Source organism: Heterocephalus glaber, unplaced genomic scaffold, assembly GCF_053883595.1.
Source record: "Heterocephalus glaber isolate CG9 unplaced genomic scaffold, H.glaber_assembly_v1.0 deba00001067, whole genome shotgun sequence".
In the NCBI taxonomy this organism is placed as follows: domain Eukaryota; kingdom Metazoa; phylum Chordata; class Mammalia; order Rodentia; family Bathyergidae; genus Heterocephalus; species Heterocephalus glaber.
In genome coordinates this window covers 2,565,972-2,587,500 of record NW_028258187.1, presented here as the reverse complement: position 1 = coordinate 2,587,500, position 21,529 = coordinate 2,565,972, and the positions used below count along the sequence as shown (strand labels likewise).

Genomic DNA, 21,529 nt, shown 5'->3' with positions numbered 1-21,529 from the left:
TTTGGGGTTTTCTCCCAGGACCCCAAGGTCCTTTCCGGGACCCAGCGGCAGCCGCAGTCCCTGCCTGAGACCCCCTGTGTGTGTGGGGGGGGGTGTCAAGCGCAGCCAGGGCAGAGGAGGGGGTTGGGGGCGGGCGAGCTCTCTGCCCCGGGTCAAAGCCCGCCTCCCTGCCCGCTGACCTCTGCAGGCCGCAGGTGCTGTCGCCAAGCGCCCTGCGTCCCCGCCTGACCTGTGTGGCCGTCGTGTCTGTCTGTTGGTTTGTCCTCAGTGTCTGTCCGTGGTGGCCCCCCATGCGCTGACCTGACTCAGGGGCCGCGGCAGCTTTGGTCTGGGTTCTGGGGAAACTGCAGCAGCCTGGGGAGCAGGCGCGGGTTAACAACAGCTGCACAGTGGGGCTTCCGGGCTCCGTCACCCCAGGACTCAGTCTCTCCCTGGTCACAGGCGTCCTTTGCCCCTCGGCTGCTGAACCGAGGATGCAGAAACCTCAGCTCAGGGCTGGCTCTTGATGTCCTGGCTCTTGCTGTGCCAGACCCTGTGCCGGAAGTGGAGGGAGCAGCCAGGTCCTGTCCTGAGGGCCTCGGCCTGGAGCCGGGCACAGCGGGGCATTGCAGTGCAGCGCATGGCACAGCTGGACATGGCGCTGTGAGGTCAGAGAGGCCTCAGGTCACAGGTGCAGGAGGAGGAGAGATGCTGCCTGGTAACCGTGAGGGCCACTGCACACCACCGGGCTGGTGAAAAAAACATCCAGACACAAAACAACAGTGTCAGTGAGAGTGTGGAGAAGATGAAACCCAGCTGGTGGGAATGCAAAAGGGCGCAGCTGCTGCTGTGAGCTTGTGGCACAGTCTGGAGATTCCTCAGAAGGTGAACATGGCATTATCCTAGGACCCAGCAATTCCACTCCTAGGTATACACCCGAAAGAACTGAAAACAGCCACTCACACAAATATTTACACACGTTTGTTCATAGGAGCGTTATTTACAAATTGCCAAAAGGTCCACTGGTGGATGAGTGGATAAACAAATTGTGGTATATCCATACAGTGGAGTATTAGTCAGCCATAAGAAGGAACAAAATATTACTATATGCTACCAAATGGATGAACCTCTAAGAACATGATGTTAAATTGTGAAATAAGCCCGGCCCTTGGGGTTACACTTTATTTCCAGGGTTCCCAGCGATATGAAATGTCTAGAATAGGGAAATCAGAGAGTGCAGATTAGTGATTGCTAGGAGTGGGGGGATGAGGAATAGATGTCAGCTGTTTGCTGGGTGTGTGCTTTCTTTGGAGGACAATGGAAATGTTTTGAAACTAGACGCAAGTGGTGGCTATACAATTTATAAATATATTAACAAGACTCTAAAATGGTCAACGTTATGTTATGTGAATGTTGCCTCAACTAGAAAAAAGAGAATCTTATTTTATTTTATTTCCAGTACTGGGGATCGAACTTAAGACCTTGAGCTTGCGAGGCAGGTGTGGTGTCACTGAGCCACATCCCCGGCCCCTCATAAAAAGAGGATTTTAATAGAAAAGAAAAATGGTGTGACCTGTGCAGTGTGGGGGTCAGAGAAGTGGACGTGTGAAGCTCTGCTGGCTGCCTGGGCCACAGGGATGGAAGAGGAAGTATCTGGGGCTGCAAATAAGATGCATAATACAGCTCAGGGATAAAGTAACACAGTTTCTCTTATTTATGAGACACGGCCTCGCTATGTAGTTCACATGCCCTGCTCTGTGTCATCACTGTAAAAGTGTCCCAGCCCTGGGGAACACGTTCCTAGCTGCCCTGGGCCACCTGCAGCCCCGAGCAAAGGTTGGACGCACCTGCGAGTGTCTCACGGGCGTCCCACACCGCCAGGAGGGTGCAAAGCAGTGGCTTCAGCCTCCACTTTCCCAGAGCCCACAGCGATTACAGAAGGCAACTTGCAGCCTCCCACGCGTGTGCGTGCTCGCGCCTGGGAGGACAGGCTTTCGTTGTTATCAGGCACACATGTAAGTTTTCTTATTTAATTAGTCAAATTGGACTTGCTATATTATTTTGTTTTCATGTCAAAATAATAAAAATATTTTAGAAAGAAATTTTGTGAGCCAGGCGTGGTGGCGCACGCCTGTAATCCCAGCACTCGGGAGGCTGAAGCAGGAGGATCACTGCAAGTTCAGATCAGAAGTCCGAGCTTCCTGGACGAAGAAGGATACAGTGACCTCTTTTTGCTGGAGAGCAGAGAGATCAGCCAGGCCTCTGCTAGACGCCTGGGAGGGTGGCTTTCACCGCCTCTCTCCCGAGAGATCCCACGCGTCCTATTTCAGGAGCGCCTGCACCAAGCGTGTTGTTAGAATCTGATTTCCACGGCGCTTTTCCTGCTAACACCTCAGGTCCTCCAAGCCCCTCCCTGTTCTATTTCCGGAAGGTGTTTGTCTCCGGGACCCCGGGAGGGCTGGGGGCACAGCCCGCCCCGCCTGCAGTGCGGAGCCTCTGGCGAGCTGAGCTCCAGGGGAAGAGCATTATCCCCCACTGCTGTCGGCTGGGTGCCTGGGAGGACTCCGGGTCTGCAGTCCTGCTTGTCCTTTGTGCGTGGGGTGCCTCCTTGTACCCCCGGGGGGCTGTGACTGTCCCTGCGGTGCAGGTCACCAAAGTGAAGCTGGGGCTCAGTGCGCATAGCTGAGAGCAGCAGGGCGGAGGGAGGTGGGCCCTGAAAACAGGGCTGAAAGGCACCACCTTGCTCCGGAGTTTTGCTCCTGCGCAGCTGAGAGGGCTGAGGAGGGGTGGGAGGCGGAGGACCTTTAGCACGGGCCCACGTGGAGGGCTGGGCCGCAGCTCGAGGCGGGCGTTTGCCTGGCGCGGTGAGGTCCTGGGTTCCATCCCCAGGGCTGGAGGACAGGAGGGATCCCCAAGTTTCAAACAGGGGCAGGGATGGGGCCTGGAGCCCATGGGGAGCCTCGGAGAGTCCAGGAGAGTGAGCGAGTGATGGGGGAATCTGGGGGGAGCCTCTGGCAGCCCCTGCCGGCTCACATGGGCCCTGTGGCTGTCCCGGTCTGGCAGTACCCCAAACCTGGCTGTCGCAGGTCCCTGTGCTCGGGAGCGCGGCCTTCACTCTTCTCCTAGAGTTGCCTTCCTCCCTAAAACTGGAGAGGCAGGGTGTCCCCGAATCCCTGGGGTGAGCTCTAGGGGTCCCCCGGAAGCCTCACTCCTTGTGTTCCCGTCCCGTGGCCCCTGTGACAAATGACGGCAGACATGGAGGCCCAAACCACACAGACTTGCTCCCCAGTCTGGAGCCCTGCTGAGCTGAAGCCTGCTACTTTCTAGAGGCAGAGGAGGAGGAGGAGGATCCACTGCTCTGCCCCTCCCAGCTCCTGCAGTGCCTTCCCCGACTTCAGAACCCACTGTGCGATCCCTTCTGTCTCTGTCTCTCTGCTCCCCTGTGGCTGGCTCACTGCCCCCTTCCATGAGGAGACGCCCCTGGTGGGGTGCAGCCCGGAGGGGCCAGATTCTGTCCCCAGCCCCACCAGGGAGAAGCTGCCTGCAGGGTCCTTAATGAGTCAAGAGGCCCTGTGCCCTGCAGGAGACACAGCCCTGGGTGCTGAGGATTAGGGCGCAGGGGTTTCGGGGGCCAGGGCCCGGCCTGACACCCTCTCCTGTGCTCCTCGGCCACAGACCTTCTGGGAGACTCATCCTGCTGAGGCCCAGGAACCCCAAGCCACTCCCCTGAATGTCTCGGCGATGGCGGCGTGGTCGGTTGGTCGGCCTTTCACATTTCCCTGTGCTGCATTTCTGAAACCTGTGTTTTGACGGTTCCCACTAATGAGCTGGTTCAGCAGATTCTTTCCCCCTAAATTGCAAAGACAACGTGACAGTTCAAAAAAACAGAACAAAGAACATGACATGTGGAGACGCAGAAATGTCGAGGTGAGCCAGGCCATTGTGCTTCTGGTGGCACTGACATCCAGGGTCACTCCTGATGGCTGCACAGTTTCTGCTGTAACATTCTCCTGGTGATTCCTGTCCTCATGCATAGAAAGGTATCTCTTAGCAAGGTCACACACACACACACACACACACACACACACACACACACCCCTGCACACCAGCGTCTCACTGAGAAGGGCAAGAACCAGTGGCCGGCAGGTGGGCAGCAATTAAAGCTCCAAAGGAACCAGAGGGCCCAGCAAGGAGCGCAGTGGGCCCTGTCCTCATTCCGTCACTGGGGGACTCTGACACCAGAGCCATGGACTCGGCTAAGCCAGAGCCTCTGCGGTTGCACGCAGAAGGAACCCTGAAAATGCAAGGTGGCTCGGACGGCTCTGTCTACACCGCACACTGCAGAACTACGCAGTTGAAAGCAGCCCTCGCTGTTCTCCAGGAAGAACGGCTGGCATCGAGGCTCTTTGTGGCCTGCGGCCTGTGCCAGGCAGGGTGCCGAGCCCTTCGCTAGGGGGTGGGCTCCTCGTAACAGTGCCGCCCGGTGCGCTCCAGGCCCTAGTTCCGTCCCCTGTGCCACGAACAAAATGAAACCCCGAAACACTCGTGAATCCTCTTCACCCAGTGAGGCGGGCACTACTGATCCCACTGGGCAGATGAGGAAACTGAGGCCATGAGCTGTGGACCCCCTCACTCCAGGCTGTGAGCAGTGAACTACCAGGCTCCAGATTCTGCCTAGAGAAGGGAGGAAGATGAGATGGAGGCACCAGCTCCGCAGTGAGCCTTCTTCTCATTGGCCCTCAGCTCTGCCCCGTGCGGCTGCGTGTCGTGGGTGAACGCAACACTGCTGATGCCACTGGAACCTCTCTGGAGACCCAAGCTCAGGTCATGACCCCAGCGCTCACTCCGGGAGCGGAATATCTGAGTCCGACCCCAGTGTTTCCAGCACCCAGGAGAGGGCGGAAGTCACTTCCGTGGATGCACAGCCCAAGGAGAGGCTGCAGGCCGAGTGGGGGGTGGAGAGCAGCACAGAGGCCAGGAGGGGCTCCGAAGGCTGGAGAGGAAGTGAGGACCCAGTCCAGACAGTGCAGATCCCACGAAGTCGCCACGGACCAAGAGAAGACGGAATCACAGGGCCGCGTGGTCAGGGGCCGGGGAAGTAGGGAGGGTGAGGAGGCCTCGGTGGGCTCAGGCAGCCAGGTGGCTGGAGGCGGCCGTGCCCCGAGGTGGGGACAGCGTCCAGGGCTGCAGGGGAGGTGGAGGCCCGGAGCGTGGAGCGGCAGCACAGACCTGGGCTGGCCGCGGGGTCGGGAGCAAGGCGGAGGAGGGTGACACTGAGAAGGGGCCCGGAGGCCAGGCGGGAGAGAGGCACAGCAGCGGCCGGCGAGGGTTTGCAGACAGGGGGCTGGGACAGTCCCTGAGGACACTGACTCTGGAGGTGACAGAAGAGGCCGCCGGGTGTCAGGGGCCTGGAGAAGGCTGCTGTGCCTCTGGAAGGGGAGGACGCCGGCTTCCTGGACGTGCGGTCTCTGGGACCGTGTGCTGGGGTCACCTCGGGGCTGGAAGGCAGAGAAGGCCTTCAGTGGGTGGGGTCGGGGGTTTGCAGCGAAGCCGTCCTTGGGCTGCCACAGGTGCCGCAGTCACGGGGAGGGGAGGAGAGGGGCATGGGACAAGGCCAGGCCAGCTCGGGGCCTTGAGGTCCCTGGGGAGGGTGACGGGCGGGGGCGGGAGAGCTCGTCCAGGGCACAGTGCAGTCCGTGCCGGGCCTTGGGGTCTGCACTTTTGGTTGCAGTTTCTTTGCAGTCACTTGGGCTCCCTGCCCCCCAGCATCTCCCACAGGCCAGGGGTCAGTGGGGAATCAGTGGCCAAGCCGCCCCTCAGGAGTTTGGGGTTGTTTCAAGCACTCTGGTGCACGCCTGTAGTCCCGGCACTCGGGAGGCTGAGGCAGGAGGATCACTGCAAGTTGGAGGCCAGTCTGGGCTGCACAGTGAGTTCAAGGCCAGCCTGGACTGCAGCGTGAGACCCAGTCTTAAAAAAAAAGAGGGGAGCACTTGGAGACTGGCAAAAGGTGCAAAGGGGATGATTTGAGTGCTGAACAGGAGCAGGGAGTAGTGGGAGGACACAGGAGGCTCTTGGACGGTAGGAGGGAAGAGGAGGGGGTGGGCTTGACGGGTGGGCGGGGCTCCTCCCCAGGGCCTGCTGGAAACTCGCCCCTAACCCTTGCCTTCTCCTCGGCCCCAACAGAACGTGGGCAAGGTCGTCACCAAGGGCTGCCGATACCTCGTCCTTGGCCTGCAGAGCTTTGCCGCTGCCTACTCCTCCCCGTTCGCAGTGGGCACCAGCGTGGTGTCCCTTGTGCGCTAGAGGACCCTGCGCCTTTCGGACTTGGACTCGCAGAGCACGAGCACTGAGCACCGGATGAGAAGCTGCCTTCCTTGTTGGGTCGGATGGGTCAAGCGCCAGCCAGCCTGCCGCCTCCAGCGGGCTGCCAGACACTGGCCTGAGGGGCCCACCTGGGGCCAGGGGAGTTGGTCCCTGGGACACTCATCCTTCGGGGAAGGCGGCAGGGTGGGCTGGAGACTGATTTGGGCAGGGTGGGCTGGAGACTGATTTGAGCAGCGTGGGCAGCCGATGGCCGCTCCAGAGCAGGAATCTCCTGCACAGGGCGCGGGCTCCCGGGCCGCCCAGGGCCCTGGCTTCCTGACTTCTGAGGCTGAGCAAAGCAGCTGTTTATTTCTCAAGTCATTCTCTCCCACCCTGTCACTCCACCACTCTGTCAAGGGAGTTTCATCACAGGCTCAGGAAGAGGGAGGGAGGGAGGGAAGGAAGGAAGGAAAGGACAGCCTCCCTTTGAAGGCGCTGAGGATTGCCTCCTGCATTCTCAGCTGGGCCACAGAAGGGGGAGGAAGCCTCTCCTCGGTGCCTGGACCCTGGGAGAGTGGGGGGCACAGGAAGCTGGGACGGGTGAGGATTCAGAAGAGGAGCCAGAAAGTAGCAGACGGTTGGAGGATGTGGAAGAGGGCAGGAAGGGTGTCAGAGGAGCAGCAGGGGCAGGTGGGGAAGTCCAGTGTCGGGGGGCCCAGGCAGCTGGGGCTGTAGTTCTGGGGGACCGGGGGGGCTGCCAGGGCCCATGGCGGGGCTCGGCCCTCTGTGGCCCGCAGGCTCACACTCGGGTGTGGAGCGCCCTGTCCTGCCCTGTGCAACCAGCTGACGCGGACTCCCTGGATCCCGAGGTTGGGGTGCTTGAGGTCCTGGCCCTGTCAGCGCAGCCTGCACTCTGAGTTGCTTGAGGGAGGTGGAGGGTGGAGAAGATCCCTCTGCCCTCTGCTGACCCCTGCGACAGGCTGAGTTCCAGCTGTGCCCAGAATATCCAGAGGCCTGGATGCTCCTGCCTCAGCCACCCAGCCCAGCCAGGGCCCGCCCGGGGGGCAGGGAAGCCGTAGAGGGACGGATGGATGGATGGGCTGGTGGAGAAAACGGTGACTGGAGGTGAGGTAGGGTAGAAGGAATGAAGCCAGGGAAACGAGGCAAAGACCAGAATTTTAAAATTGTGTTTTTCAGAAAAACTTCAGCTTTAGGACACAAAAGTTGCTCAAGCCTTTTTTCCTTTCAGGAAACTCAATTTTTTTTTTTTTTGGTACCGGGGATTGAACTTGGGAACCACTGAGCTCAATCCCCGGCCCAAGGAAACTCAAATTATTTATCCCCAAGGGCCGTAAAGATACAATGAGCCTGTAAATTGGGCTTCCAGGGGCCTGTATTTTTTACTTTTTTTTTTTAGGACAGGGTCTCACCATGGAGTTCAGGCCAGCCTTGGACTCATTAAGCAACCCAGGCTGGCCCCGAATTCATGGAAATCCTCCTGCCTCAGTGTCCAAGTGCTCGGATTACAGCTGTGTGCCGCTGTGCCTGGATTTTACTTGTTTACTATACTTTCTCCCACAAACTTCTACCTTCAGGGAGGCAGCAGTGTTAGCGGGCGGTAGATCCCAACTTCGGGCTTGTGGAAATCGTGTTCTGATGAGCAACGTGACAGACAGTAGCAACACACATCCCAGGCACCCCTCTCGGCCCGCAGGCCCCATAACTGCGCCCAGCTCCGACCATAGGCACCCCCCCCCCTCCAGGACTCGCAGGCTGTGTGTGTCTTTCAATGTACGCTTTTAAAATGTTTGTCTAATAAATTCCTTCGTGCCTCTTCTAACATGTCCTGAAAATTCCTTTTCCAAGCTGGAGTCAGTAGGGGTACAGCTTAGTCCTCGGGTAAGGCTTGGGGGTCTCCCGGGACCCCATGCTGCATCACAGACACGGATCCTGCGTTGGCCAGTGCTGCAGGTCATGTGCACACATGGGAGATCACCGAGGGCAGAGTGTGGAGCAGAGAAGGACCTCAGGGCCCAGGGCCTGCTGGCCCCCTGAGGGAAGCAGGACCCCTGCACCAGGTCCCCCGGTGAGTAGGGTGTCTCCTGGGGAGGGGGCCAGGGACTTCCCTGGCCCCCAAGTTGGAAAATCCGCAAAATCAAGCACATCTGGCCCTGAACTTCTGAAGGTCTGGTTAAGAATTAACTCAGAAATGTCACAAGTCAGAGGCTCGCGGGGCTTGTCCTGAGGATCGGGCTCACAGAGAGGACTTCACCCAGCTCCCAATGCCCAAGGGTCACCCCCACGGCAGGGCCGAGTGCTCCCTGCGCCTACCCCATCAAGTAGCAGGTCGCCTTTTTACTTTGCTCTCTGATCGTCAGTACCACGGCCGCTGCCCTCCTGGGAACCGAGTTCTAGAGCTCTCCCTTGGGCCCGTGGAGCACAGCTTCTTCCCTATCCTTTCCTCGGCCTGTGATGTGAACAAGCTCCAGCCTGGTCAGTGTTTCCGTGCCAAGGCTGTTTCTCCCTCACTTTCTTCCTTGCCTGGAAACCTGGTGCAGCAGGTGACAGCCAGGGACAGGTGGTGGATAGAGGGGGACCGGCAGGGTCCACAGCTGCTCCCAGGGAGGAGCCCCTACTGGGCTGGTGGGATGGGGTGATCCTCTGGAAGCCCGAAGGGTAGGCTCCCAGGTGCATGGGCCCACAGCCTGAGTCAGCTAAAACCGAGAGCCTTGGGTTGGGTTTGGAGTCCAGCAGGGGCCTGAGAGGTGAGGCTGTTCTCTGCAGGGCCCCAGTAGCGTCTGTCAGGGGACCCCTGGGAGGGCCTGGGCCAGCCGGTGTGTGCCGGGCCTGCCTCTCACAGATGCTCAGGGCAGCCACAGGGGGGACTTGCAGCAGGGGAGAGGTGCTGGCCTGCTTTGCTGTGGACTTCGCAGTGTCCGTGTGGAGGGGACCTGGGCAGGGAGGGCTGGGGCTAGGACACTGAGAATTCGCGCTGCCACTTTGCCCGCACTCCATGGCCATTTCTGCAGCTGCTGTTGCTGCTGCTGCTGGCTGGGAGTTTTGTCCCCCAGCCCAGCCACCCATTGTTTACCCCCGGCCGGGGCCAAGTCCCAGGGCTGCAGGAAGTCACTCCGCACAATAGCAGCCTCCCTGGCATCTGACCTTCTGGCCATGTGACCTTGGACGAGTTCCTCAGCATCTTCAGATTCCAGGGCTTGGCTCAGTGCCCTTTGTAGAGCAAACGGTGTTTACCTCCAAGGCTCACTCTTCAGAGCTAAGTATGAAGGCTGCTGAGAACCAGGAGAAGAAGGCAGGGGTCAGGAAGCTGGCATGGCGATGCCGCTCCCCCTGCAGCCGGCCCCAGCTGAGGTCCCCCTCTGCGGTGACCCAAGGGCTGACCTCAGCCAAACTTCTCGGCCAGGCTACTCCTGCCCAGCAGGGACAGAGGTCCCACAGCACCAGACAGGAGTAAGCCCACGCCCACCTTCCCTCCTCACACTGACGGGTGTCTTTCCCCACGGGTTAAAGCACACAGAGGCGCTTCTCTGAGTCTGAAGAGCCCTTTGTGAGGCATAAGCAGAGGCCTTGACCATTTGCAACTTTGATGACAACTTCTGTCACAACACAGGTGTCCTGAGAGACTGGCGAGGACAGCGCCCTGGGGACTGCGGCTCTGATGTCCTGGCCTCCCTGGCTCCACCCCCTGCGGAATCTCGTCTCTGGCCCCAGCTTTGGTTCCTGGCCTGGAAACCTGCCTGCTGTCCTCAGAGATTTCAGCCTGTCTTGCGTTCCTTTGTCAGTAAATTCTCTTAGTGCCCTGGCCTTGGAGGGAGGCAGGAGCCCCTGGAGCCCCCAGGTGGCTGGGGTGGGAGGGAAAGGAGAGGGATGCGGCCTGCTGGAGGCCTGCTCTTCCCAGGCCGTCTGCTCTCCTTCCTTGGAACCCGAGGGTTGGGGCTGCAGGAGCCAGGCAGGCCGCTGAGGAGCTGAGGGCAAGGTGGGGTCTGGGGGTTGCTCACCGGAGCCCCAGAAAGGAGGGGCTGTGGGTGCTCAGCTCTGCTGGCCACCAGGCAGGGCGCCTCGCCCTGAGCCTTGCTTCCGAAGCTGAGTGCATGTCTGCAGGGCAGACAGAAGGGTCAGCCCCCACCTCCCCCAGCATGAGGAGCTCGGGTCAGACAGTTGGGCTGGGACCCAGAGAAGGCCTGGCGCGCAGGAGCCTCGGGACAAAGCTCGTGAGGCCTCCTGGGTCGTAACAGCACCGACCAGGACCGGGAGGCACACGCCACAGAGCCCCTGCCTTTGCGCATTTATTCCTTCCTCTGATGCTGAGTTCGAGTCCTGGCTGTGTCTTGGGCCAGAGTGGTGTCAGCATGGGGTTCACCAGGCAGCGTGGGATTGGCGTGGGGATCTGTCATGGGCAGGGGCTCTGCCTCCCTGAGCCACCGCTTCCCACCCCTCCCTCGGGTCACAGCTTGGAGGGACAGCGTCAGGAGCAGGACAGAGGGGCCCTTCCAAGGGTGAGCCCCTGTCCACCCCGAAGACATCCCAGGAGGAAGCCAGTAGACTGGGGCTGAGGTGAGGGTGAGCAGCTCGGGACTGGAGGGAGGATCAGGGCACAGCTCGGCCAGGGGTGTCGTGAGCGCAGAGCCCGTGGCACAGCCGCGTGGGCAAAGGTGGCTGCGGGGAGGAGGGGCATTGTGCTGTGGGGCCATTGAGGCCTCGCTCTCCACCCTGCTCTCAGCCGGGGCAGCGTGGTGAGGAGCATCGGGAGGGCAGCACCGCCGTCCAGGGGTCCCCTTCCCTCCCTGGGCCGGACACGGAGGGTACAGTAGCGAGGCCGAGGTGGACGGCTCGTCCATCCCTCCCGGGCCCACCATCCTGAGCCCAGCGCTTCAGCTTCCTCCAGCCTCGGCCCCTGGCCCTTGGCTTTTGATCACTGATTCTCCTTTGCATCTCAAAGGTGCCCTTTCGCTTCCTATTCTGCTCCCTCTTGACCCAGGCCATCTGCAGCCCCCTGCAGAGGAAGTAGGACAATGAGCCTGTTTTCCCAGCACGGCAGCGGCCGGCGCGGTGCGGACTTTGTTTTCCAGCCCTGCTGCGCCCCACTCTGCTCCTCCTGGCCAAGGTCCGGGCAGGTCGGCCGCCCTCGCCCCTGCTTTTGCCTCTGCTCTGGCAGCTTCTCTGGCCAAGCTGAAGGTCCCTGCACCTTCACACCTTCCCTGATCTCAGCGTCTGGGGCGGGCTGTCTTCAGGCGTGTGTCCCCAGGCTGTCCCCAAAATGTTCCCAGCTTGAGGTTTGTGTGGAGGGGGCGGGCTCAGTCCCCAGGGCAGCAGGACACCAGCGGACGGGGGACACAGAGGGAGGCCTCAGGGCCCGGGGCGGTGCCTGCTCAGTGAGACGCAGAGTTGGAGCCCAGAGGGCCCTGAGCTTTAGCACCGCCCTAAGGTGGGGCCTCCCCCGCCCATGGGAGGGTGCCCGCTCCTCCCGGTGCCCAGCTGTGGCTGCCCAGTCTGTGCCCTCTGTGTGTCCCCTGCCCCCGGACTGCCGGAGCTCAGAAGTGAGAAGAGTGAAGATGTGTTGCGTCCATGTGCCACCTCCCTGTGAGGACCGTGATCATGACATGCGGCAGACACCTGCTAATGAGAATAAAAATTAAGGAAGAAAAGGAGCTGTTTCTCCCAGGCCTCCATGCCCGGCAGGGAGGAGCTTCGTCCCCTGCAGAGGTGGAGCAGCTCTGGACAGGGACCAGCCCGCCCTGCCTCCCGTGGCCCCTGAGCCGACCGAGGGAGCGGACCCTGCCCCTCACGGTCTCTGCCCTTGGGCCCTGGCCGGTGGCTGTTCTGTCCTGAGTGACTGAGCAGCTCCACCTGCCTCCTGGTTTTTGTGCTTGGCCCTGGCTGTGTCCTGGGGAGGAGCCCTCAGGACTTCTGCAGAGGGAGGGGACGTCGGCAGGGCTGTCAGCTCCTCCACCCTTTCACAGAAGGACCCAGCCACACACACGTGAGACCTGGTGCCCTCCAGGGAGCAGAGCACAGAGACCCGGTTAATCTGGGCCACCTCTGCGAGTGCAGATGCCACAAAAATCCCTGGGCTGCAGGGCTGGGGACCCGCGGGGCACTGAGCGCCCCCATGCCGGGAGGAGGCTCAGCCCAGCTCTGTGGGGACCCCCAGACCCTGCCTGTGCCTCTCTTCATCTGGCCGCTCCTTCGGGTCCATGAGATCAGAAACCGCAAACATCGGCATTTCGGGGGACTCTGTGAGCCGCGCTAGCAGCCTGCTCAAACTTGGGGGTCAAGGAGGCCCCAGTTTATAGCTGGTCCACCCACAGTACAGGTGACAGCCTGCCACTGTCTTTGTCTGACGCTGGGGCCGTCTTGGGACAGAGCCTTCGCCAGGAGAAGTCTGAGTCTCAGGCCTGGCTCCTGGGTGCTCCCATAACAGGTCCACATTCTCTCTACTTTTTCAGGCACTCAGTCATTCAACAAGTGGACCTGAGCAGCTCCCGGTGCCCAGCCCAGGTAGGGACAGCACAGCTGCCGAGGTCCTGGTGCCCAAGGATGAGTCCATGCAGCTGCTCCGGAGCAGGCAACTCCAGCCCACACGGGGACAGGACAGGAGGCCCGTGGGCGACAGGAGAGCAAGGGCAGGGCCTGGTGCGGAAGTGGCCCAGAGCTGCCAGGGGAAGCTGCCGGGGTGGGGGTGGGGGGGCGCTGGTGCCATGACAGTGAGGGGTGGCAGAGGCAGCTGGTGGGTTTCCACAGGGACAGGGTGGTGACAGGTCCCTCCGCGTTGGGGTCTGGCTTCGCCCGAGCCACAGGAAGGGCCCTGTGGGGAGAAGCAGAGCCCGGGCTGTGTGCATCGGCCCTGACCCGCTGGCTGCTTAAGGCCTCCTGCCGGCCCTGGTTTCCCGCCCTCTGCTGCCATGCCCAGCACGGAGCCCGCGGCCAGTCACGAGGCCTAGGGGGACCTGGACGCCCTGTGCTCCCTGCGGTCCCTCCCTCCCACAAGGCTGGGCTGTGTGGGGAGCGCTCTGCCTCCGCATCACCCGGCCCTGCGGCACCAGCATCCTAGAGGCTGTGGCCCTTGTGGAAAGGAGGGGCTGAGACCCACAGGCAGGCAACCGGTCAAGGCCAGCAGAGCCCATGCCACGTGTCTCGGGGTGCCCTGCTTCCCGCTGGGTCTGAGACACCTCCTGGGCTTGGGCTCCCACACCTACCCCTCGTGCTGCTGGTCTACCTGGGCTTTCTTCTTGTTTTGCAGTCCTGGGGATGGAGCTGCACTGAGCTACACCCCACCCCTTTTTGATTATTTTTTATTGTGAGAAAAAGTCTTGCTCCGTGGCCCACGTGGGATTCAAACTAGCAATCCTCCTGCCTCAGCCTCCCAGAGTGCTGGGATTACAGGGCTGCACCACCAGGCCCTGCCCAGGTGGGCTTTAAGCAAGACAGCCTCCCCATCACACCTCTCTTCCCATTTCAGGGCCTGTGGATCTCCGTGTTGGTTTTGCCAGAATGCAGGAAAGACTTGGCTTTGCTGGGCCTCCAGGGGTTGCTGGCCAGTAGGAGGAGTCGCCTGGGGCCCGGGGAGGGGTCGGCTCTGACCTCGCAGGCCCAGGCTCCGCCCTCGCAGGCGCAAGCTCTGCCCTCCACAGGCGCAGCCTCGGCTCGCAGGGCGCAGGGCGACCTGGGGGTTCCTCCGCAGGCTCCCAGGGTCCCCAGGTCCGAAAGCGCTGGCCGTGGCCGTGGTGGGCCGCTTGCGGGGAACTCAGTAGATCCCTGCGCCACAAAAATAAAATACAAGTGCAGAAAGTTTTATTTTGTGAACACTTACCGTCTGCCTTCTGAATAGTCATCTCAGAATACTTAAAAATGGAAGAAAGTAAAAATAATGGTGATTCTGCAACCCCACGGGGGCGTTTGCCAGCGCCCGGTGCCTTCCACCGCCGCCCCAGTGCAGCTGCTTGCGAGGTGCGGGGTCTCCTAGTGCCGCGGGGCCGGAGGGGCCCGCTGTTCTCTGTGTGGACCTCTGCAGGGTCGTCCCGGACCACACCGCCCTGGGCACGGGCCGGGGCCGGGGCAGGACAAGCCAGGGACAGACGCACCGACACAGGATCAACCATGGGGACCAAGGACAAACAAGCTCCGGGCGCTCAGCCTGTTACTCGGGAGGAGCAGGATTTGGTGCTGACGCTGGCAGCATGTGTACTAAAGCTGGAATGATACAGAGCTCACCACAGCTCCTGTGCAAGGATGGAGTGCAAATTCATGACGCTCTCAGAGGGGGAGGGGGAGGGGGAGGAAGAATTCTCCTTCTGGGCCGATTAGGTCTTAAAATATTGGTTTTACTATTAAAACAAACCCCCAAACAGAAACAAAAACCAAAACCTGAAACCACGTGACTCTTCACTTGGTATGGGTAACTAAAAGCAGAATAAAGCTTGACCTGCAGTTGGTAAAACTCTGGGCCAAGTTCTTCTTTGCTCTGCATAGAGACATTTTGGTCCTTTGGGAAGCATCCATCTAAAAGTTGGCAAAACAAGGTTTACTGGCCCCAGATTCACCTCGTCCCCCTTTAAGACTGAGGACGGCAAGAGTACCACAGTAAGTTTCAGGATTTGCCGGGACAGCCGATGGCCAGATTTTGCAACATCCAATTCCAGGCCTCCCTGGAATGCCACCCAGTCTCCTGACCTGTCATCAGCCCAGCTTCCAGGACAGGCAGAGCTGTACAGACTCCCCCACGATGAGGCACCTGCTCGAAGCAAGAACACTATTACAGCTGTCATCAAAAAGTCAGATTATGCATGTACTGAAGATGTCCAGAGGCTGGACTCCTGCATTCCAGCTGGAAAATGGTCAGGCCATTTCTCAAAATGCTACCCATGTAGTTGGTATTTGACCCAGCAATTCTGTTCATTGGTATCTATCTGTGAAAATGAAAACGTGTCCACACAAAACATGTGCACAGATGTTCATAGCAGGATTATTCAGCATGAGCAAAACATGTAAACAATCCAAAGGCCATCAGCAGATGAATGGCTACACAAAATGCAGTGTATTCACACAGAGGGGGGCCAGGGATTTAGCTCAGTGGTTCTGCCGCCTGCCTCGCAAGCACAAAGCCCTGAGTTCAATCTCTGGTGCCAGAAAAAAAAAAATCAATTGTCACATAGTGGGGTACTATTTGGCCATAAAGAGGGATGAAGCAATGCTATATACTATAATGGGGATGAATTTTGACATTATGGAGAGATCCAGTCACAAAAGGCCACATCTTGTATGCTTCCCTGTATGGGAAATGTCCAGAAGAGGCAAATCCACAGAAAAAGAGCGAGATTAGTGGATTCTATCTAGGGTTGAAAGAAAACGGGGTTTGACTGCTAATGAGTACATGGCTTTCTGAGGTGATGAAAAAGTTCTAAATTTCATGTTGGAGATGTTTGCTTCATCTGGAAGAACCTGTTGGTTGAGGCCACCACATCCGGGGTGGTTCTTCCCTCCTCAGTTTCCAGCCTACCTGTCAATCATCCACAGACATGCCCAGAGCTTTACTGATCTCCTGGCCAGTTGTTTCTCCGTCACGTCTGCACTGACATATCGTAGTTAGCGATCACAGAAGACTTAGTCTAATCGGAGGTTGTGAGGATTTACATTGTTATTTTCTTTTAAGACAGAGTTTTAGTTTTAACTCTTTCAAGTAGGCCTATCAACCGTTCTGCATTAGACTTCTATATGGGGCACTTTGAACATGATATCTAGCTATTTCAGCGCCAAAAGTTGGAAAGAATGTCTCATCCATACTGATTTGTTTTGGGGTTCATCAAAAATCAATTAAGCTTGAATATAATTTATTTCTGGAGTCTTCATTGCATTCTGTTGAACTGCATGCCAAGCTTTGTGCCAGTGCCGAAAATGTCTTGACATTTGTAGCTGTGTATTGTGTTTTGAAATCAGGGAGTGTGAGTCCTCCAAGTTTGATTCTATCTTTCAAATTGGTTTTGCTGTTCTTGGTCCCTTGAATTCTATTTAAATTTTATGATTAATTTGTCAGTTTTTACCAAAAAAGCCAGATGAGATTGTTGACCAGATAGCAATGAAACTGTAGGTCAATTTGGGGAACATTATCATCTTATAGCGTTAAGGCTTCCAAGGCCAGAAGCATGATGTTTTTCATTTATTTAAGACTTCTGGAATTTCTTTCAATAGTATTTTGTAGTTCTCAAAATACAAGTTTTACACACCTTCTGTTAAATTTATTCCTAATAACTTATTCTTTTTTGTTGTTGTTGTTGTTTGTTTGTTTTTGTTTTGTTACCAGGGATGGAACGAGGGACCTTGCGTTTGCCAGGCAAGCGGCAGAACCACTGAGCTAAATCCCCCGCCCTAACTTATTCTTTTTGATCTCATTGCAAATGTAATTTTTCTTAATTTCCTTTTAAGACCATTCATTTAATAGTGCATAAAAATACAAAGACTTTTTGTATATTGATTTTGTATTCTGCTACCATGCTAATTCACTTACTCTCTTTTTTTCCATCACAGTAGGAATTGAACACAAGGCCCTCGCCCTGAACTACTTCCCCAGTTCTTTTTGTATTTTTAAATTTTGAGACAAGGTCTTGCTCAATGTCACTAAGTTGCCCAGGCTGGCTTGAACCTGCAATCCTCCTGCCTCAGCCTCCCAGAATGCTAAGTTTATAGTATGAACCACCATGCCCAGCGTACTTATTATCTTTGATAATATTTTTTAGTGATTACGTAGGATTTTTTATATGTAACATTATGTTACCTGTGAGTAGAGTCTGGTCTTATTTTTTCTCTTCCAATATGAATTCTGAGTATTTCTTTTTCTTGCCTAGTTGCTCTGGCAAGAACTTCCACTGCACTACTGAATTATAAAACAGCAGAAGCAGACATTCCTGACTCGATCCTGATTCAGGAGGAAAGAAGGCAGTCTTTCACCATAGGAATGCTACGTGCTTTTCTCGGATGAGATTCAGATTGAGAAAGTTCTTTCCTATTCCTAAATTAATGAGTATTTTTACCATGAAAGGATACTGGATTTTCCCAGTGCATTTCCTGCACTTATTGAGATGATAGTGTGTTTTTTGTTTTTTGTCCTTTTTGTGGCCTTTCTATTGACAACTTATATTACATTAACTGATTTTTGGATGTTAAACCAACCACAATGCTGGACAAATTCCACCTGACTGTATGTTGTTGGACTCAGTTTGCTAGTGTTTTATTGAAGATTTTTATACCTATATTCATAAATGATAATGTTCTATAGTTTTCTTTTCTGAAGGTGTCACAGGATAATGATACATCTGGCTTTGGTATCAAGATAAAGCTGGCCTCATAGAATGAGAAGAGATTTTTTTCCCTTCTCTTTAATTTTTTTTTTTTTTTTTGGTACCAGGGATTGGACTCGGGTCCTTGCGCTTGTGCAGCAGGCAGCGAAACTACTGAGCTAAATCCCCGGCCCCCGTTCTGTTCAATATTTTGAAGAGTTTGTAAAAGTAGGTTTTAGAACTTAAAAGTATTTTGGAGAATTCACCAGTGAAGTTATCCAGGCCTTTGTGGAAAATAATCACTAATTTAAGTTCTTGTTATAGATCTACTTAGGTTTTCTAATTCTTCCTGAGTCACTTTTGTCAGTTTGCAGTTTTCTAGAAATCTAATTTTGTCTACTTTGTTTGACTTGTTGGCACATAGTTTTCTTCGTACTCTGTTATAAGCCTTTCATTTCTGTAAGATTGGTACTGCTGTCTCCCATCTTTATTGCTATACCTTAATTTACTGTATGAACCACCAGAATGTATTTGTTCTATCTGCTGTGGGTAGATATATGGGCAGTTACCTGGCCCATTCTTCCATTCTTTGGTTTCATAACAATTGTTCTTATATGCCAAGGACTCCTCTTTCTGGTGACATTTCTTGGGAGCCTCAGGATATTGCCCAATGAACTTGGCACAAAGAAACTTGGAAAACATTTCTGCTTTCACCCTGGCCACACTGAAGGCAGGATTGCTTCTGTCTTTGACCCTGAGATCTTCCCAGATCTGGCTGGCATTCCAGGATTGGCTTGTGGAACTGGACTTTGCACCTTGTCAGGCACATGAAGGCAGTAAATGTTCCTGAGTGTGCACAGGTGTGACCACATCCCTAGATGCTTCTGTGTGGGAGGCATGGGGGAAGGTGGGGAACGTCCCGAGGTGGCGTCTGGTTGGAGGAAGTAGTCACTGGGGGCTGCCTTGTGAGGGTATGTTTGTCCCTGGCCTCTGTGGCTCTCTTTCTGCCCCCTGGGCCCATGAGCCGAGCTGCTTTGCTCCGCCTGGCCATGGACCTCAGCAATGCAACCAGTGAACCATGACCTGAGCCCTGAAACCATGAGCCAAAACAAGTCTTGCTTCTTTTAGGTTGAATTCCTCAAGTATTTTGTCACAGTGACAAAAAGCTACCATGTTTCCTGACTATAATATTCTCTGATTAACTGACTCTATCCTCATGTTATCACACACCTGACAAGCTTGTAATAAGGAGAGCCGGAGTGGGGAGTTTTTGTTGCTTCTTGTGTAAGTTTTTTTTCCTGTAACAAAATGCCCAAGGTAGCTAACTTGCTCAGTTCTGGAGGTTTTGGTCCATGGTCAGGTGGGTTGCTGGTTTGTTGGTTTGTGTGAGGTAGGACATCGTGGAGGGGACATATAACAGGGGAATTTTTCACCTCAGGATGCCAGAAACCAAAGGAGAAGAGGGTCATCCTTCAGGTCACCCCAGATGACCTAACTTGCTCCAGCTGGGCCCCACACCTTAAAGGTCATACCACCTTCCAGTAGCACCAGGGACTGAGGACTGAGATTGTCATGGAAGGGCCTTTGGGGACATTTATCAGCCACGACACTTCTCATCCGAATCCCATTGACCTTTGGAAGCTTTTCATTAATAGGCCTAATAATTAGCTAGAGAAATTTCAGGGCCTGGACTTGTGGGCTCCCAGGGTGACCCCAGAAACCACATGGGTTCCTCCAAGGAGTCAAAATCCTAAAGTGCATACATTACTGCACATATGGTGGGGGAAGCTGGTTCTTTTTCGCTGTCCTCAAGTATTTAAACAATTTGTCAAAGCTTGGACTGGAAGGGAACATTGAAAACCAGTGTACTTAGAGCAGGAAAAATGCAGGGTGTGAGAGGAAACATTTGTCCTCACAATGGCCTTTGAGTAGGGGAGCCAATTGGGCAGAAGATGAATTCTTCAAATTTAATGAAATTATTCGTGCAACAAAAGAAGGAAATAAGAGCTGTGTAGGGCATATGTGAGATTTCCTCTTCCTTTTACTGGACATCTAGCAGAGTCCCGGGCTCTGGCTGGGCCTTTCTGGTTCCACAGCTCTCAACGCTGTCCTGGTACCAAGGCAACTCCCTCTGAAAATGCTCAGTGAGGAGAGAACCTTCTTCCTGACCCTGAATCCCTCCTTTGGACCTCTGTGTGTCACTAGATTCCAACCCCCTCCCCTCGATCTTCACTGGGTTCCACTTATATGCATGTGTTTGTACATTTGGGCACACATGTTTTACACATTTGACTGTAAGCTTCTAGCACTTTGTAAACCTAGGAGTCTTGCATATAATAAATATTTGGTCACAATTTACAGACGTTACTATTAACTTTTTTTGGTAGTACTGAGGACCTGCAGAGGACGATAGCATTGATTATGCCCAAGGCAGGCTGTGAAGAGCCAACCCCACAGTCAGCTTGTTTATAGAAGTGAGTCCGGCTGAAGCCTACGTGCTGAGGTCAGAGTAACTCGCACCCAAATTCCATTCCCACAACTAAAACCTTCAGATTAGAAGGACAGTGTTCTAATCACAATCATATATTTTGTCTATTCTGTTCCTAATTTGAGAGTGCCATGTCTTGTCCTTCACAAGCCTTGTTTACATTAATTTCCATAGAAACCACTCATTGCTCGCCTTTACCCCAGTTGATTGCCTATAAAAGTCAGTGCCTGGGACTGGCCAGGGCCTTTGTCGGTTGCATTGCATTGGTCGTCCTGGCTCCCTGCTTTCTCTCCTAGTTCTGTCTCTTTGTGCATTTATTTCTCAGACCTGCATCATATACTGGGCAGGTGAGGACTGGAACCCGACTGACTACAGAGGTCTCCAGCAATTGGTGCCCATTGTGGGGGCTTGAACTATAAGCAATCACCTGCTCAGTGAGGCTACTCAGGGTAAAGAGGAAGAAAAGAAAAAGGAAAAAAAGGAATCCAGGATGCAGTGCACCTCACATCAAGATAAGGAAGTCTAAACATGAAGCACAAAACCCTGGAAAAAAGAGGTAGATGCTTCAGATGCAAGACGGTAGTAAAGGTAGTCAGCTGGGACCAAAACATGAGGAAATCACTTTCAGCCCAAGCTGGCCTGCAGTGTTGAACTAAGTGCTGCAAAAGGTAAATATAGCCATCATTTTTCACCAACAAGAACTTTAGATATGGAACTTAGGCAGCGTGTCAAAAATAACATCCAGACAACTCAGCAGAGAAGAGAAGTTATCTCCCCTGAGACTTTAACTGAGACCTTGACAGCTTGGAGCTTTGTGCGCTCTGTTTTGCGGCCCGAACAGTGAAGCCTGGGAGCCGCTCAAGCTTCTGTTTTGCGGCAATGAGCCGCCGGTGAGAACTGTTTAGTTTTGTTCTTAGAACAACTGCTCCCCAAATCTGCTGTCTTTCACAAAGCGGACCTGCCTCTCAGGAAATGTGACATCGTTACAGGCAAACCCCAGTGCTCCCCTCTGGAGGAGGCCAAGCTTCCTCCCCCTTGACTTGAGCTGCAAGCTCACAGGTGCGGAGGAGGTGGGTAAAAAGCATGAGGAGAACTGCTTGGCTTCCATGCACTGGGAAGTGCCATGGTCACACTCAGAAAAAATCAAAACTTGCACTCAGATTGGGAAGAACTGAAATGAGAAAATAAATAATGGATTGAAAACAGCTAGAAACGCTTTGGAAAGCATAAAGCAAAACAATGAGAAAAACACTCCTGGCTGTAAGAGCCATGGCCAGCGCTGCGTTATCAGCCTGATGCTGCCTGCAAAGGTCTGGAATCCAATACAAAGCCAGGGAAACTGCAACTGGTCTCTACCAGACATAGAGATTTTATAAGAGAAATCAAGCTACAAATTTTAGCTAATTGATAAATGTATCTTTGTTATAATTTGCGTTGATGTTTAATTGGTGTGCCTAAAACATTTCTTGTG

The 21,529-nt window shown here is 55.1% G+C and overlaps 2 protein-coding genes across 6 annotated transcripts in view; both read left to right on the top strand.

Annotated features, from left to right (window-relative positions):
* Nucleotides 1-8,122, top strand: part of CUNH1orf115 (chromosome unknown C1orf115 homolog) — an 8,611-nt gene extending 489 nt beyond the window's left edge. The window contains exon 2 of the mRNA XM_021246441.2: nt 6,163-8,122. Coding sequence (XP_021102100.1) covers nt 6,163-6,282 — 120 coding nt within the window. The 3' untranslated portion in view covers nt 6,283-8,122. The remainder of the gene's footprint in view (nt 1-6,162) is intronic.
* A 256-nt stretch (nt 8,123-8,378) lies between these two features.
* LOC101712595 (uncharacterized) lies at nt 8,379-20,675 on the top strand. Of its 5 annotated transcripts, XM_087209856.1 has the most exons (6): nt 8,379-8,775; nt 9,911-10,077; nt 10,751-10,854; nt 11,279-12,003; nt 12,747-12,798; nt 13,760-20,675. In XM_087209856.1, exons 1-4 carry the CDS (start codon nt 8,565-8,567, stop codon nt 11,934-11,936), a joined length of 1,140 nt encoding a protein of 379 aa, XP_087065982.1. In that variant the 5' UTR covers nt 8,379-8,564; the 3' UTR covers nt 11,937-12,003; nt 12,747-12,798; nt 13,760-20,675. The 5 variants fall into 5 exon arrangements, 1 of the variants encoding a protein (XP_087065982.1); XR_015450741.1 differs by lacking the exon at nt 10,751-10,854 and having other exon boundaries at nt 8,379-8,843; XR_001182501.3 differs by lacking the exons at nt 10,751-10,854; nt 11,279-12,003 and having other exon boundaries at nt 8,389-8,843.
* Nucleotides 20,676-21,529: the final 854 nt, after the last annotated feature.

What these genes read in the sequence shown, in the direction of transcription:
- LOC101712595 (XM_087209856.1), top strand. Translation starts at nt 8,565, where the DNA reads ATGCCCAAGGGTCACCCCCACGGCAGGGCCGAGTGCTCCCTGCGCCTA. An exon ending in AGCCTGTCTTGCGTTCCTTT is followed by an intron (nt 10,078 to 10,750) that starts GTCAGTAAATTC and finishes CTCGGGTCACAG; the next exon opens with CTTGGAGGGACAGCGTCAGG. An exon ending in GCCAGTAGACTGGGGCTGAG is followed by an intron (nt 10,855 to 11,278) that starts GTGAGGGTGAGC and finishes CTCTTGACCCAG; the next exon opens with GCCATCTGCAGCCCCCTGCA.